Raw genomic sequence first — 14,125 nt, 5'->3', positions numbered from 1 at the left:
TGGAATGAGCTTCTTGGGAGCAGTGTGACTGCAGGTGAATGCTGGGAAGTAGACCAAAGGTCATCCCCATGGCATTAGGAATCAAATTTCAAACAACTGCCAGGCTGCCAAATATGGAGGAGGAACACATGTTCTGTGCTAGGCCGGTGGGCTGCCCATCTTCCCTGTCAAGGGAAGGCAAACACTTAGACCAGTTCTGCTAGACCAGCCCGCACACTTCCACCTCCCGAGCTCCCCTAGCAGGCACTTGGTCAGACCTAGGGTGGAATTTTAGGCTTCCCCAAATGGAACAATTTCTCATGTGACACTGTGGGATATGGTAGAAAAAAACGAACAAGCCTTGGAGTCAGAGAGAGCTGGGTTTGAATCCTCACTTTTCCCTTAAAGGATGGAGAAAATAAGAGAATCAAGTTTGCAGTGGGAGTTTTGTGATTCTGCCTCATGTCCAGGAAGGGCTAAGTCTCGGTTCTAGGTTGACACAGAAGATTAAGAAAGATGTGATGTCAGATACTAACTTTAGAGGAAGCTGGGAGAAGAGTAATGGGAATTCTCTGTACTATCTTTGCAACTTTTCTGTAAATCTGAAAACACTCCCAAATTAAAAGTTGAATTAAAATAAAAGAACTGTGGTTCCTACTCTCATGGAACTTACAGTTTAGTGAATAAATAATATCTCTCTTCGCTTCCTCAAAAGCATCTGCATCAAAAGTGGTAGGAATTACCCTCAAAGGACCCAGGAACCTCAGAGATGCCAGAGTTGACGTGTTCTGACATCTTTAGTTCGTGGGGAAAGGAAAACCTTTCATACTTCAAAAACGCTGCTTCCTATTAACATCTTGTACGTGTTTAATATTTTAGAAGCAATACAGTTTAGAGAGGGCTGAATAAGAAAACCCACATTATTGCACATTTTGGAGTCTGTTTCTTTGTCTATAAAATGGGGATCCCAATCCTTGGCCTGCCTGCCTCAGTGGGTGATGAGAAAACTTTGTCAACATGGCAAAAAAAAAAAAAAAAAAAAAACAGTCCAAGTGGAGTAAAGTCTCTTTATTCAAAGAGTTGCGGTTGTCAGTTGCCTGTAACGTCCTGTAATTTTTACTCGATTATACTTGAAATGCAGATAAAACTTTATTTTTTTTGCTCCTCTAGAATTCCTACATCTACTCATTTTCATGCTAAAGCAGCATGAGGCTTGATTCAAGAATAAGAGTGCAGGAAGCCAGGCGCAGGGGTTCAAAGCCAAGCTCTGGCGTTGATTTAGCCATGAGCCTTCAGGCTCTGTGCCTCTAGGAGCATATCTAGAAAATGGGGATCATAATTATAGGATTGTTTTGAAGGTTAAATAAAATAATACATGCAAATTATGTAGCACAAGGCTAGATCATCGTAGACACTCATCTATGTTAGTCATTATGATTATAAAGAAGAAACCAATTCAAAATTCATTATCTAAGAGCCCCAGTGCTTGTCTCAACATAGAGCTAAAACAGTTCATCAGATTCTTCAGAAGATGCATCTAGCTGAACCCGGAGCCATGGAGCTCACAAACTTTAATAATCACTCCAGCGAAAATTAGCACAAACCCCTGGGCTGGGCGATCAGACATCATAATAAAGGAGCTCTCTCCACTGTTATCAGCATTGAGTTCATGCTGCTTAATTGTCTTCGTTCAATTTCTTTCTCATTAAACGCAGTTAAATCATCCCAGGTACCCAGGTACATACTGCCAGCAGAATATTAGAAGGTGCTGTTTCTGCCAGTGCTGGACTAATGCTGTGGTGATGTTGAGTTCCTTGGGCTCCTCAGGAAACAGAGAAGCCACCTCCAAGTTGAACTTGGCACCGCAAGCATTTGTAGATTTAAACAACACATGCACATACTTATGGGCCATTTATCCATAAGCAAAACACTAATCACACAGTGCCTGGGCTACAGCTGACCTCAGCCTGCAGAAACACACCCAGGGACAGCTCACACAGCACAGCTTCTCCTGTCCTCCTGGTCTTCTGTTCCCTGGATGTCAGAGAATTCCACAATCTGAAGCCACAGTGCTGAGGCCGCCTTCAGGAATGAACCTCAGGCCTAGCTGCCTCTTGGACACTGAGCCAGGACCAGAAAGACCTGCCCTGATGAGGTCTGGGCTGGGGGGGGGGGCGTCCCCAGTGACCGGCTCCCAATTCTTCTGACCCCGTTCGTTTGCCACTCATCCTTCAGCTCCCTGGGAGAGATTTAGACACTCAGGGCCAGGTCAGGCATCTTTGCACCTGTCTTCTTGCCTTATAGCATTGAACACAACTTCTACAGTTGAAAATCCTTTTCTCCCCCCTCTCGGGGACTTAAACTACAGAACATCCAGGCAACAGAATTACTTTAAAAGAGTTTTTTTTCTTTTTTTGAGTATTTTCTTTTTCTTTTTTTTAAAGTGGTATTTTATTTATTTATTTATTTATTTATTTATTTATTTATTTATTTATTTATTTATTTATAAGGGGGAGGAAATTAGGTTTGCTTATCTATTTATTTTTAATGGGGATTGAACCCAGAACCTCGTGCATGCTAAGCATGCGCTCTACCACTGAGCTATAGCCTCCCCCCAAAAGAGTTTTTTTAATGACCGTATATTTTAAAGTCAGGTCATTAGGATGATAAGATTGAATGTTTTTCCTTTCCCACGCTGTCAGAGCCGTAAGTGGGTAACATGACAACCCCACGGCCAAGGGGAAGTTCAGAGCTGGTGGTGCAGGCTGGGTTACCTTTGCCCTCTGGAATCCATGTGCTCAGAGCTCAGGAGCCCTCTGGAGGGCTCCCCAGAACTGAAGACTCAGGAAAGGACACTGAAAAACTGTCATGCCCGCTTTCGGGAGTTGGGACTGCGGGCTGACGTGGCCCTTATTTTACCATAAGCCCTTCCATGCAGGTCACGACGCGTGAAACCCCAGCAAAGGCTGTTAGGTGGAGTCCACTCTCATTCCAGTGCCACGTCCACCTCTGTTCCAAAGAGGACACACAAGCTAGGACCCTGACACCCCTGGAGGCAGCCCAGGCTCCCCTTGGCTCAGTGTTAGCCACTCTGCTGACCTCCCGCTGAACTGTACCCTCCCACCCCCAAGTGAGTCACCCTCCACAGCCTTGGTTACAGGTGAGCTTTCTTTTCATTTCCAGCCAACGTGTCTGACGCCCGCAGGAAGAGGAGTCACCGGAAGGAAAGGTCTGGGGCCTGCCTATGAGTCACAGCTATGTATTTTAGTAACTAAGGCTGCTTTGTGCTCCCTGAGACCAGCCTGCCTGCCAGGAGGCCTCAGTGAGTCAGGTACTGGACAGAAGGAGCAGGAGTAACAAGCAGGACCCAGCACTCAGCAGCTTTGAAGATTTCTCTTCCCTTCCCCTGGGCTCACATCAAAATGTTGGAGCATCTCAGAGGTTAGTCTGGGTCCCTTTCCCCAGTTGCATGGCTTTAAATACCAGTGAGGATAACTCAAATATATGTCTCAAGCCCCATCTCTTGTGTATCTAAGTGCCTAATAAAGCTCTTCACTGCAGCTCCCAATAGGCATTCAGATTTAATGATCAAACCAGAACCTTTGAATCTCTCCCTTCCCCCTAAATTTCCCATCCCCTAACCCTCCCTGTCATAAGAAATGACATTCCCAGCTACATACTGGCTCAGGCCCAACTCCTAGGGCTCATTCTTGATTCTGCTCTCTTCCCCACCCCCGCATTCGATCCATCATTAAGCCTTTCCTATCTGCCTTCAAAATATAGCCCAAATCCAGGAACGCTCTTCTCTGCCATCTCAATCCAAGCCATAATCTTCTATGCCTTTGGTTTGTAAGTAGCGTCTTAACTAATATGCCTCCTCTATTTCTGCCCTCTGCTCCCTAGAGGCTATTCTTGACACAGCAACTACAACCCTCTTTAAAATCTCCAACCAGGTCACATCATTCCTCTGCTAATAACCCTCCTTAATGACTTTGCATCACAGTTAGAACAAAGCCAGACTCCTTACCAGGCTGATAATCACCTAGGAGACTAAGCTGTCACCCATCTCCCTGGCCTCAGTTCTCACCACAAGTTCTCTCACCCTCTCTTCCTCAGCCATACTGGCCTTTGCTGATCTTAAAACACAAGATCGTTCTTCCCAGACATGTTGCACTTGCTGTTTATTCCCTTTTCCAGAACTTTACATGGCTGCCTCCTTCTCAGCACAGATCTCTGCAGACAGGGCTCCTCTGACCCACACTGCTACACCAGTTCACACCCACCAGCATGGCTGTAATCAAATAACAACAGAAAGTACCAAGTGCTGGTGAGGACGCAGAGAAACTGGAACTCTCATGTATTGCTGCTGGGAGGGGAAAAGGGTTGCAATCACTGTGGGAAAGTCTGGCGGTTCCTCAAAAACTTAAAGTTATCATATGATTGAGCAATCCCACTTCTAGGTACAGACCCCAAAGAACTGAAAGCAGAGATACAAACAGATACTTGCACAACAATGTTCATGTCAGCATTACTAACAATATCCAGAAGGTGGAAGCTACCCAGAGGTTTGTTAACAGTTGGATGGATAAACAAAATGTGCTGTACATATAGAGTGAAATACTATTCAGCCATGAAAAGGAAGTAAGTACTGATATATGCTACAAAATTATGTTAAGTGAAAGAAGACAGGCACAAAATGTCCCATGTTGTATAATTTGGTTTACACAAAATATCCAGAATAAGTAAATCTTTAGAGACAGAAAGCTGATTAGTGCTTGCACAGCTGGTGGGCTGAGGAGAATGGGGAGTGTCTGCTTTATGGTTAGAGGGTCTCCTTGGGGTGATTTTGGAACTAGATAGAAGTGGTAATTGCACTGTGAATGTATTAAATGCCACCAAATTGTATACTTTAAAATAGTTAATTTCATGTAATGTGAATTTCATCTTAGCTACAAACATAAAAATGGCCCCCACTGGAAAAGTTTCAGGATATTGGACTTAGAATGACATCAAAAGTACAGGCAACAAAAGAAAAAATAAGCAAGTTGGATTTCATCAAAATTAAAAACTTCTCTCTATCAAAGGACACTATCAAAAGAATAAAAATGTGACCCATGAAATGAAAGAAATATTTGCAAATCATACATCTGATAATCATATATTTGATAGCCAAAAGATGTAAAGAGCTCCTACAACTCAACCATATAAAAGCACCAACAGCTCAATTATAAAATGGGCAAATGACTTGAACAGACATTTCTTCAAAGATATACATGGCCAATAAGCACAGGGAAGGATGCTCAATATCACTAATCATTAGAGAAATAAAAGGCAAAACCACAAAGAGATACCACTTCACATCTATTAGGGTGGCTACTGTGTATAGCAAATAATAATAGCAAGAGTTGGCAAAGACGTGGAGAAACTAGAACACTTGTTCATTGCTGCTGAAAATGTAAAATGCTGCAGCCACTGTGGAAAATGGTATGCCGATTCCTCAAAGAATTAAACAGAATTAACATGTGATCCAGCAACTCAAATTTAGCATATATACCCAAAAGAATTAAAAGCAGGGACTTGTACACTCATATTCATAACAGCATTATTTACTATATGCAAAAGGTGAAAGCAACCCATGTCCACTGACAGATAAATTAATAAATAAAATGTAGAATAGACATACCATGGGTGTTACTCAGCCTTAAAGAGGAAGAAAATTTTGATACGCTGAAACGTGGATGAATCTCGAGGACATTACGCTAAGTGAAGTATGTCTATCACAAAAGGACAAATACTGTCTGATTCCAATTATATAATAGACCTAGGGTAGTCAAATTCAGAGGGACAGAAATTGGGGTGGTGGTTGCCAGGGGCTGGGAGGAGGGGAGAATGGGAAGTTACTGTTTAACGGGTTCTGAGTTTCAGTTTGGGAAGATGAAGAAAGTTCTAGAGATGATGGTGGTAATGGTTGCACAATAATGTGAATGGATTTAATGCAACTGTATATTTAAAAATGGTTAAGATGATAAATTTTATGTTATGTGTATTTGACCACAATAAAAGAAAATATATATATTGTCCCTGACCCCAGTTACCATTGGACATTTTATTACGTGTTTATTTGCCTGCCAGCTCATCGCCGTTTTCCCTACGGAAGGGAAGCTGCGCTGGAGCAGACTGGCTGAGCTGTTCAGTGCTGGATTGCAAGTACTCGGACAGAGCCTGGGAAGCAATAGGCATTCAATAAAGTTTTGAATAAAATATTTTCTTTACTTGTTGGTTTGTTTGTTTGTTCACTTGCTTATTTTCTGACTCCCTGTTGGATGTAAGCCACACGAGGCAGGAGCCTGGTTAGTTTTGTTCTGCTTTGGGTCCAGTGTCTAAACCAGGAACTGCCACCCAGCAGGGACTCCAGAAATGTTCACCAAGTGAATGAAAAACCCCATCCCTGTGCAGACACGGGAGCTTGGGCTGTCAGAGTAGAGCCTGTGCTGGGCGTGCATGAGGTCCTGGGTTCAATCCCCAGTGCCTCCTTTACGACATGGGGGCTTGTCACGAAGATCTTGGGCTCTGCTGCAAAGGGCTATGGCAAGTCCCAAGCGGGACAAAAGAGCCCAGTTTGAAAATCACTAGCCCAGCCGTTCCTTGTGACCCTCTGGAGACCAGGGTTCGCGTTCTCACTGCTCCACTCACCCAAATGACCCGGGATGATTCCCCTTTCAAACCTAGTCTATAAAACACTGGTCTATAAAACAAGAGTGATCAGCCTGGGTCTGCCTGCCTCCCGGAGTATGAAGAGGATTTGACCAAGTCACACATGGAAAGGGTTTCCCCATCCTCTACACAAGTGGCTAAGTTATTTCACAACCTCAAGCATCACTGTTGGGTGGGGAATACACTGAAACAAAAGCACCAAAAAGACCTTCTGGCAGCCACCCTGGGGGTGCAGCTGCTCTTTTCTTAGAGCACACCTCCTCCAGGGTGTGCCAGGATTTCACACTGACCACACCCACGAGCATGCCCCAACCTTGACTGTGATTTCAGGAACAATTTCCATGAAAGGGATGCAAAGCTCCTGATTTGCCTTCCTTCCCAGTCGATGGCAAACACTTCGGGCAGAGTTAAAACTGGGACCTCAGCCAGCCGCTCTACACACAGCACTTGGGAATTCCATCTTCCTTAGGACCAATCAGTTTTGCCCACTGGTGGTGAAGTGGGCTCCTCCACCCTACTCAGCCTCTCTCCAGGACAAAGCAAATCTGAGTAGAAATGTTTGGAAGCATAAGTGTGGCTCCCAGTAGCTGCATGACCTTGAGAACATAAGCCTTATTCAGCATCTCACAGAAAAGCCACTGAGCCAGATCCTGAGTCGACACACCAAAATGTTAGTTTAAAAAAAATCCAAATGTGTATTTCAGATTTCTACTGTGTTTTGGCACTTATTTGAGATGCATACAGGAGGTATGGGAGAAGGCGGAGGAGGAGAAACATTAAAAATGCAAATGAACACACCACACCAAAAGTCTGCAGCCATCTAGAGGTTAGGAAGGGGGCTGAACGAAGCCACGCAGAACGCACACCCAGTACCTGCAGAGGTTCAGGGTTTGGAGGCAACAGGATGATGTTATTCACGCCGGAGTCCTCTTGCTGAAAGCAAAGGGTCTTGCTGTTAGGACAGGCCTCAGTGAACGGGACCCCCCAAAGAACCAAAGAGACGGTCTTGGCTGGTTTCTACTCCCAGCCTAACCTGCCGGGGGTGCTCCCATCTTGCCCACAGCTACCCAGGGGAAGTTAGGCAACAGAGAGGAAGGACCCTGCAGCCCTTGTATGAAGGTGTATGAAGGAGGCAAGGGCCAAGGCTAGGCAGGCCTGTCCCGCATCCTTTGTACTGGTGATGGGGCTGGTCCTCAGTGGAGATTCATTCAGACCTGCCTTTCTTTCCAAGAGTTCACTTGTAAGCAGGATGCAAGGACCTCCAAGTGCATCTTCACAGAGAAAAAGCTTCTGAGAGAGAGGCCCGAGCTCGCGGGTGGGATGGGGGGACCGTGTGGAGGCAGAGAAACTAGTTTGCAGGTGTTTGCAGTGCGCCAGGGGTGAGGTCATAGGGTTGTGACGGTGGGGATGGAGAGGAAAAAAGCTATTAGAAAAAACACTTCATGGATATGTAGTACATTTTTGTCTTTTGAGAAAGTGCTCTAAGCCACGCTAGGCCCACCGTTCCCCTGCAGGCAAGGGCACGTGACTCAGGCCGGCTAATCAGAGTATCCCACGTTGGGGGACACAGAGGTTGATTCCAGAGAGGGCACATGACACAATCAGGGCCAGTCAGACTCCTTAGAGGGGACTGACTGGGAGGCTGGACCATGAGCTGGAAAGAGTGTGGAAGCGCGGAGCTGCCTGTGGGGCTGAGGCGCCTCCCTGAGGACTAAGGCATCACAGAAGACAGCGGAGCAACATCTGGATAAGCAAGATCTCCGGCGTCATCTTTTGAGCCTCTGGACTCAGTGACTACTGCAGCTAGATCCTCTCTGTGGACTTCTCAGTTCTAGAAACCAAACAAGCCCCTTCTCTGCTTTTGGCCATTGGAGATGAGCTTCTGTCTCGCACAGCCAAAAAAGAGTTCTCATTAAACAGAAATTCGGAAGGCTAAATGGCCATTCCATCCATCCACCTATCCATCCATTAATCAGAGAGTGATTTACTAAATATGGAAAGTAGGAATGGGTGGAGTTAGAGGTGACCTCCAGTCTTGAATGGTAGCGTAGGTGATGGTACCCTACGGGGGAGAAGGCAGAAAGATAGGGTCAGGGAGGCAAGCTGAGCTCAGGTTTGAAGAACTCAGGGTGACTGTGGGGCATCCAGGCAGAGACACCCAGGAGACACTGGAAGGATGGTCTGCAGCCTCAGTCCTGCGGGCGAGTCCTGAGTCCTGCAGCCCAATGTACTTGCACCTCATTTCCACTGGTTTCTCTATGGAAGGCAAACCTTGGTCTGCTCCTGGAACCCTAAAGGCAACCCCATGATGCCCCACTGGGTCATGTCTGGCTGAGGCTGGGGACGTGAAAAATTGTGGTGCCAGGAAAACATCTGTCTGCTCCAGGAGGGCAGGGACGGGGGAGGGAGGGTAGACTTGGGAGCTGGCGGGAGATGAGAAATGGGGGTGTAGGTATAGTAGGGTAAGAGCTTTTAAACCTCTGAGCATTTTTACCTTTCTACTCAGTAAAGATCTGAAACACCAAATATCCATTGCCTGCAGGGCCCTCCTACCCCACTGAGAGACGTATAAATTGACATCACATTTCTGGAAAGTATTTTGTACACAACTATAGCTAGAGAGAGAAATACATAGCAAAAGCCTTACAAAAATCCTTGCTGTCCCTTTGAGGCACCAATTCCATTTCTATGAGTCTAACTTAAATAAACCAGCCTTCAATTCTGGACAGCGTGGTTTAGCATAGGTGATGGAGAGAAATTACAAGCCACTTTAACTTTGTCTGCATTCAGGGAGAAATTCATCTCTGCTTAGGAAAGATACCAAAAGCACTATCTATAAATAGAAAAACTGATAAGTTGTACCCCATAAAAACTTTTTCTGTAAAAGACCCTGTTAAGAGGATGAGAAGACAAGCTGCCAATGGGAGAAAATATTTGCAAACCATAATTTGACACAGGATTAGTATCTGGACCATATAAAACTCTCAACACTCAACAATAAAAAAAAAAACAATTAGAAGACGGGCAAAAAACATGAACAGATATTTCACCAAAAAGAATATGTAGATGGCAATAAACATGTAAAAAATGCTCAACATCATCACTCATCAGGAAAATGCAAATTAGAACCATAACGAGACGTCACAGCACACAAATCAGAATGGCAACACCAAATAGTGACGATACCAGATGATGGCCAGGATGTAGGAAACTGGGTCGCTCAGACACTGCTGGTGGGGATGTAAAATGGTCCAGGGAATCTAGCAAACAGTTTGGCAGTCCCTTAGAAAACTGTACATGCAACTACCATATGACCCAGCAACTGAGCTCTTGGGCTTTGTGTCAGAGAAATGAAAACTTTTGTTCACACACACACAAAAAAACTGTTTACAAATGTCCATAATAGCTTTATTTGTAACAGCCCCAAACTGGAAACAACCCAGATGTCCTTCACTAAGTGAATGGTTCAACGAACTGTGGGACATCTACTCAGCAATAAAAGGCATGGACTATTGACACATGCAACAATCTGGATGGATCTCGAGGAAATCATGCTGAGTGAAAAATACCAGTTCCAGAAGGTCACCTACTGTGTGATTCCATTTATATAACATTGTATAACACTCTCTCCCTCATCTCTATAGAGAACAAATTAGAAGTTGCTGGGGGTTAGGAATGGGGCACCGGAGGGAGGCGGGTGTGGTTATGAAGGCAACAGGAGGAATCCCGTCCCTGGAAATGTTCTGTATCTTAACTGTTTCAATGTCAGTATCTGGGTTGTGGGGAGGAGGGTGTAGCTCAGTGGTAGAGTGCATGCTTAGCATTCATGAGGTCCTGGGTTCAATCCGCAGTACCTCCTCTAAAAATAAATAAACCTAATTACCCTCCCCCCAAAAAAAACAAAAACAAAAAAGAGTCAGTATCTGGGTTGTGATTTTGTACTGTAGTTTTGCAAAACATTTGCCCTTGAGGGAAACTAAGGTGCATGGGATCTCTCTGTATTATTTCTTATAACAACTCACCAATCTACCATTATCTCAAAATATAAAAAGCTAATTTAAAAAATGTTAAGATTTTTAGGAAAAAATTTGGGTTTCTGACTTCTCCTGAAGAAATAGGAAGGTCTTGTAACAGTGGGTTCACATTCCTACTTGGCAATGAGCAGCTGGAGTTGATAGTGGCTGCCTCCTTAGGCAATCGGACAGGACCCTTCTGTTTGCCACAGTCCCCACCTCTCCCTATCGTATCCCTCCCAGTCATTTAACACAATTACTGTTTCTCGTCCGCCCCTAAAGATTGGAGTTTGCCACCTTTTCTTTGGATGAGTCCTGTTTTCCTTCTTGAGAAAAGAATATTGTGGGGAAGAAAAAGCAGAGGGAAAATGAATTGCATTTTGCTGGCTTTTAGGTCCAATTTCCTCATTCAAAGAACTCAATACATTAATCCAATATTTCTGCTGTGTGTCAGATCAATGGGAAAGTGTTCCCCTGATTTTGTTCACCAGGGCATTGAATTACAACTCTCAGACTTAAAATGGGTAACTATGAAATTTGAATTTATTTTACTATCTCAGCCTCCTGCACAATGAAGCAAAGTCCGTTCCTCAATCGTGAAAGCCTTACCTAACGTGGAGACAAGTCATATTTCATCTGCTCCACATTGATAGATTTTAAAATCATTTTTTAAAGGCCATAACTTTTGGTGGAGGAGAGGTGTAGAAAAAGATCTATCTTAACCTCCTCGGACGCATCCACGTGGATGCAGAGTGGATGAGGGGAGAGACACAATCCAGGAAAAGCATGCCACACTCTCCCATGCCAATTTAAAAAGCGTAGATATAAATTTATGAGTTTGAGATTTGCAAATGTTAGCCACTATATATAAAAATATATTTTTTAAAAAACCAAGCTTCTTCTATATAGCACAGGGAACTATATTCAATATCTTGTAATAACCTTTAATGACAAAGAATATGAAAAACGAATATATGTATGTCTGTGCATGACTGGGACATTGTGCTGTAACACCAGAAAGTGACACATTGTAAACTGACTGTACTTCAAAAAAAAAAAAAAAGATGCTAATTATTGCAAAAAATAAAAAGCATAGAAGAAGAAGTAAAATTGTAGTTTATACAATTAGGGCTAGACTTAATTAATATGAGAATTCTGAAAATGGAATGAATGATGCCTACAGGGGTTCAAATATGTCCGCATGTACCTAGGCACAATCTGAGTTTGAGCTCACTCCTTCCTGGACAGAGAGGAGATGCTGAAAAAAAAAGTCTAGTCAAGGTCAGTCGAGGGCAAAGCTGCGTGACGCTCACCTGGTTGCCCGAGGTGCTGTTCTCGTTCCCCATGACGATTCAAGGTGCCCAGTCCCTCCGGATTTGATCGGTGGCGACTGGAAGAAACAAAGAGATACACACATCTGTAAAACTGGAGAAGATTCAAGGCTTTTTCTGTCTGCTTGTCTCCCCAGATCAAAAGCCAGATGATGGGAAGTGTTCATCTCTGCAGTCCCATCATGGAAAATTGCTTCTGACAGGTTTTCCTTCACTATGTGCCACCCAGACGGGGCAGTACTGGCTGGTGTTTTATTCCCCACCCCGGGTTGGCAGATATTTCTGAAAGACGAGTTCGTTATTGAGTTTCTGACTTAACGCCAAGATACACATATACATATATATACAAACAGAGTGACAAGAGGGGCCTGTTTGCCAAGGAGAGTTTGAAGAGCACCGCTGTTGGAGTGTTTTCTGTTTCTGTGTTCGGTTTGGAAATCCAGAGCGTGGCTGGTTTCCCCGTCTCAGTGACAGCAGAGCTGGGTGTCCAACATTAGGAGGCGTGAAATCCACTGCTCTTCAAGAACATATGGTTTTTATATTTTTTTACTCTAAACACTTGTTTCATCAAGTCAGTTTCACTTCTGCACAGATTTCTATGAAGGCAGCATGGTTCTCCTGTGGAGGAAAGTGGGTCGCTGGGGCCAGACAAGGAATGAATAGTCACGTAAAGGGGCGTGCTGCTGGGACACTGAGTGTCATTTCATCGGGCTCACTGAGTGACGTTGTTTATTAATTGTCATGGTAATGAGGATGCTTCCCACACAGCCTGCACAGAAAGCCAAGACGTTTGCTGATATCACCCGACAGAGTTCCATCAGACGCCATAGCATAAACAGGACTGGGGCTGTTCCCTCCATTCTTTCTAGATGGAGAAAACTTTTAAAATTACAGGCTTTAAGAGCTGGAGCTTTAGAGATTACCAGTCTAACCCAGTGGGGCAACTGAGGCTGTGGAGAAGGCCAGGGGCTTGCCAAAGACCCAGTTTGGGGAGGCCAAAGCTGGAAACAGGACTTAGTCTCTTGCCTTCTGATTCCAGATTTCTTCCACAGCACAATGGCTGTCATCACAGTATTTCCTCAGAAAATGTCAGTGATGGACTTACTTAAAATAAAATTTGTCCTTTGATTTGCTTATCCATTCAGTTAACATCAATGTGTAGCAAATAGTCACGGACAATAAAATATAATTTGAGCAGGCCAAATTAAAATGACCCCAACTGCAAAAATCGTAAGTAACATCAGGAGTGATTAATTCTCTCCCTCCTAATCCTTTAATCAAAAGGATACAACTCCTCAGTCCTTTCTTGCCATTTGCTGCTTATAAGATGGGCCAAAAAAAAATCATATGCTCACTTATAGAATGTAAAAATTTTTGTGTATTTAAAATCGATCACTTCAGTTTATTTTTCATGTTCATTTGGAAAATGATTTCTCCTTAGTAAATAATGCTGAGTGTTACAATCATTGTGCCCTGATCCATAATCATAACTTCCTTGTACCTGCCAGGCCAAACCACACGCAGTTGGAGTGACACACGATTCAATACAATATTAATTTTTGAAACTCATTCACCAAATAAAATTCAATGATTGTATTCAGAATCAGAACATCTGAACTAGATTTCTAAGCTAGCCTTTAAAACTACTTCTGGCTCAGTGTAAATTTCAAAACCACAGCGGGAAGGCCTGGCTGTGTCCGGGACCCTCTCCCGGTGACTTCTAGAATTGTCCCTCATCAGGCTTCCCCAAGACCGTATGGCTCTGGACGACTCTGCCAGCTACTTACGTTCAAGGATGGCCTGTGGCTTTGGAGGCCGAGGCCCACGGAAAGTCTGCTTTTCGGCAGTTGGACTTTCTCCTCCACCATTCAGAAACGGGCGAGGTCTAAGCAGAGGCGCTGACCCACCTCCGTCAGTTGGGCAAACAGCCCGCCTCCACCCTCCACGCTGACACTAACCAGCTGCGCCTCATACCTGGGCAGAGCCGTGCGGAGCTGCTGTGATTATACAAACGTGCGATCAGCATTTCCCAGCCCATCGGGTCCAGGGCCTCTGACATAGAGGATTGTTCCGTTACTGCATTAGCAG

At 44.3% G+C, this 14,125-nt stretch overlaps 1 protein-coding gene across 10 annotated transcripts in view; it reads right to left on the bottom strand.

Moving 5' to 3' along the window:
• Window positions 1-14,125, bottom strand: part of TACC2 (transforming acidic coiled-coil containing protein 2) — a 196,703-nt gene that overhangs the window by 161,966 nt on the left and 20,612 nt on the right. For 9 of the 10 annotated variants that reach the window (XM_031461897.2, XM_031461899.2, XM_031461904.2 and 6 more), the window contains exons 2-3: window positions 12,020-12,096; window positions 7,567-7,626 (exon numbers count right to left, since the gene is read on the bottom strand). In XM_031461897.2, coding sequence (XP_031317757.2) covers window positions 7,567-7,626; window positions 12,020-12,052 — 93 coding nt within the window. In that variant the 5' untranslated portion in view covers window positions 12,053-12,096. The remainder of the gene's footprint in view (window positions 1-7,566; window positions 7,627-12,019; window positions 12,097-14,125) is intronic. The other variant, XM_031461902.2, reaches the window with a different exon arrangement.

Source organism: Camelus dromedarius, chromosome 8 (assembly GCF_036321535.1).
Source record: "Camelus dromedarius isolate mCamDro1 chromosome 8, mCamDro1.pat, whole genome shotgun sequence".
In the NCBI taxonomy this organism is placed as follows: Eukaryota; Metazoa; Chordata; class Mammalia; order Artiodactyla; family Camelidae; genus Camelus; species Camelus dromedarius.
This window is presented reverse-complemented; position numbering and strand designations above follow the sequence as displayed.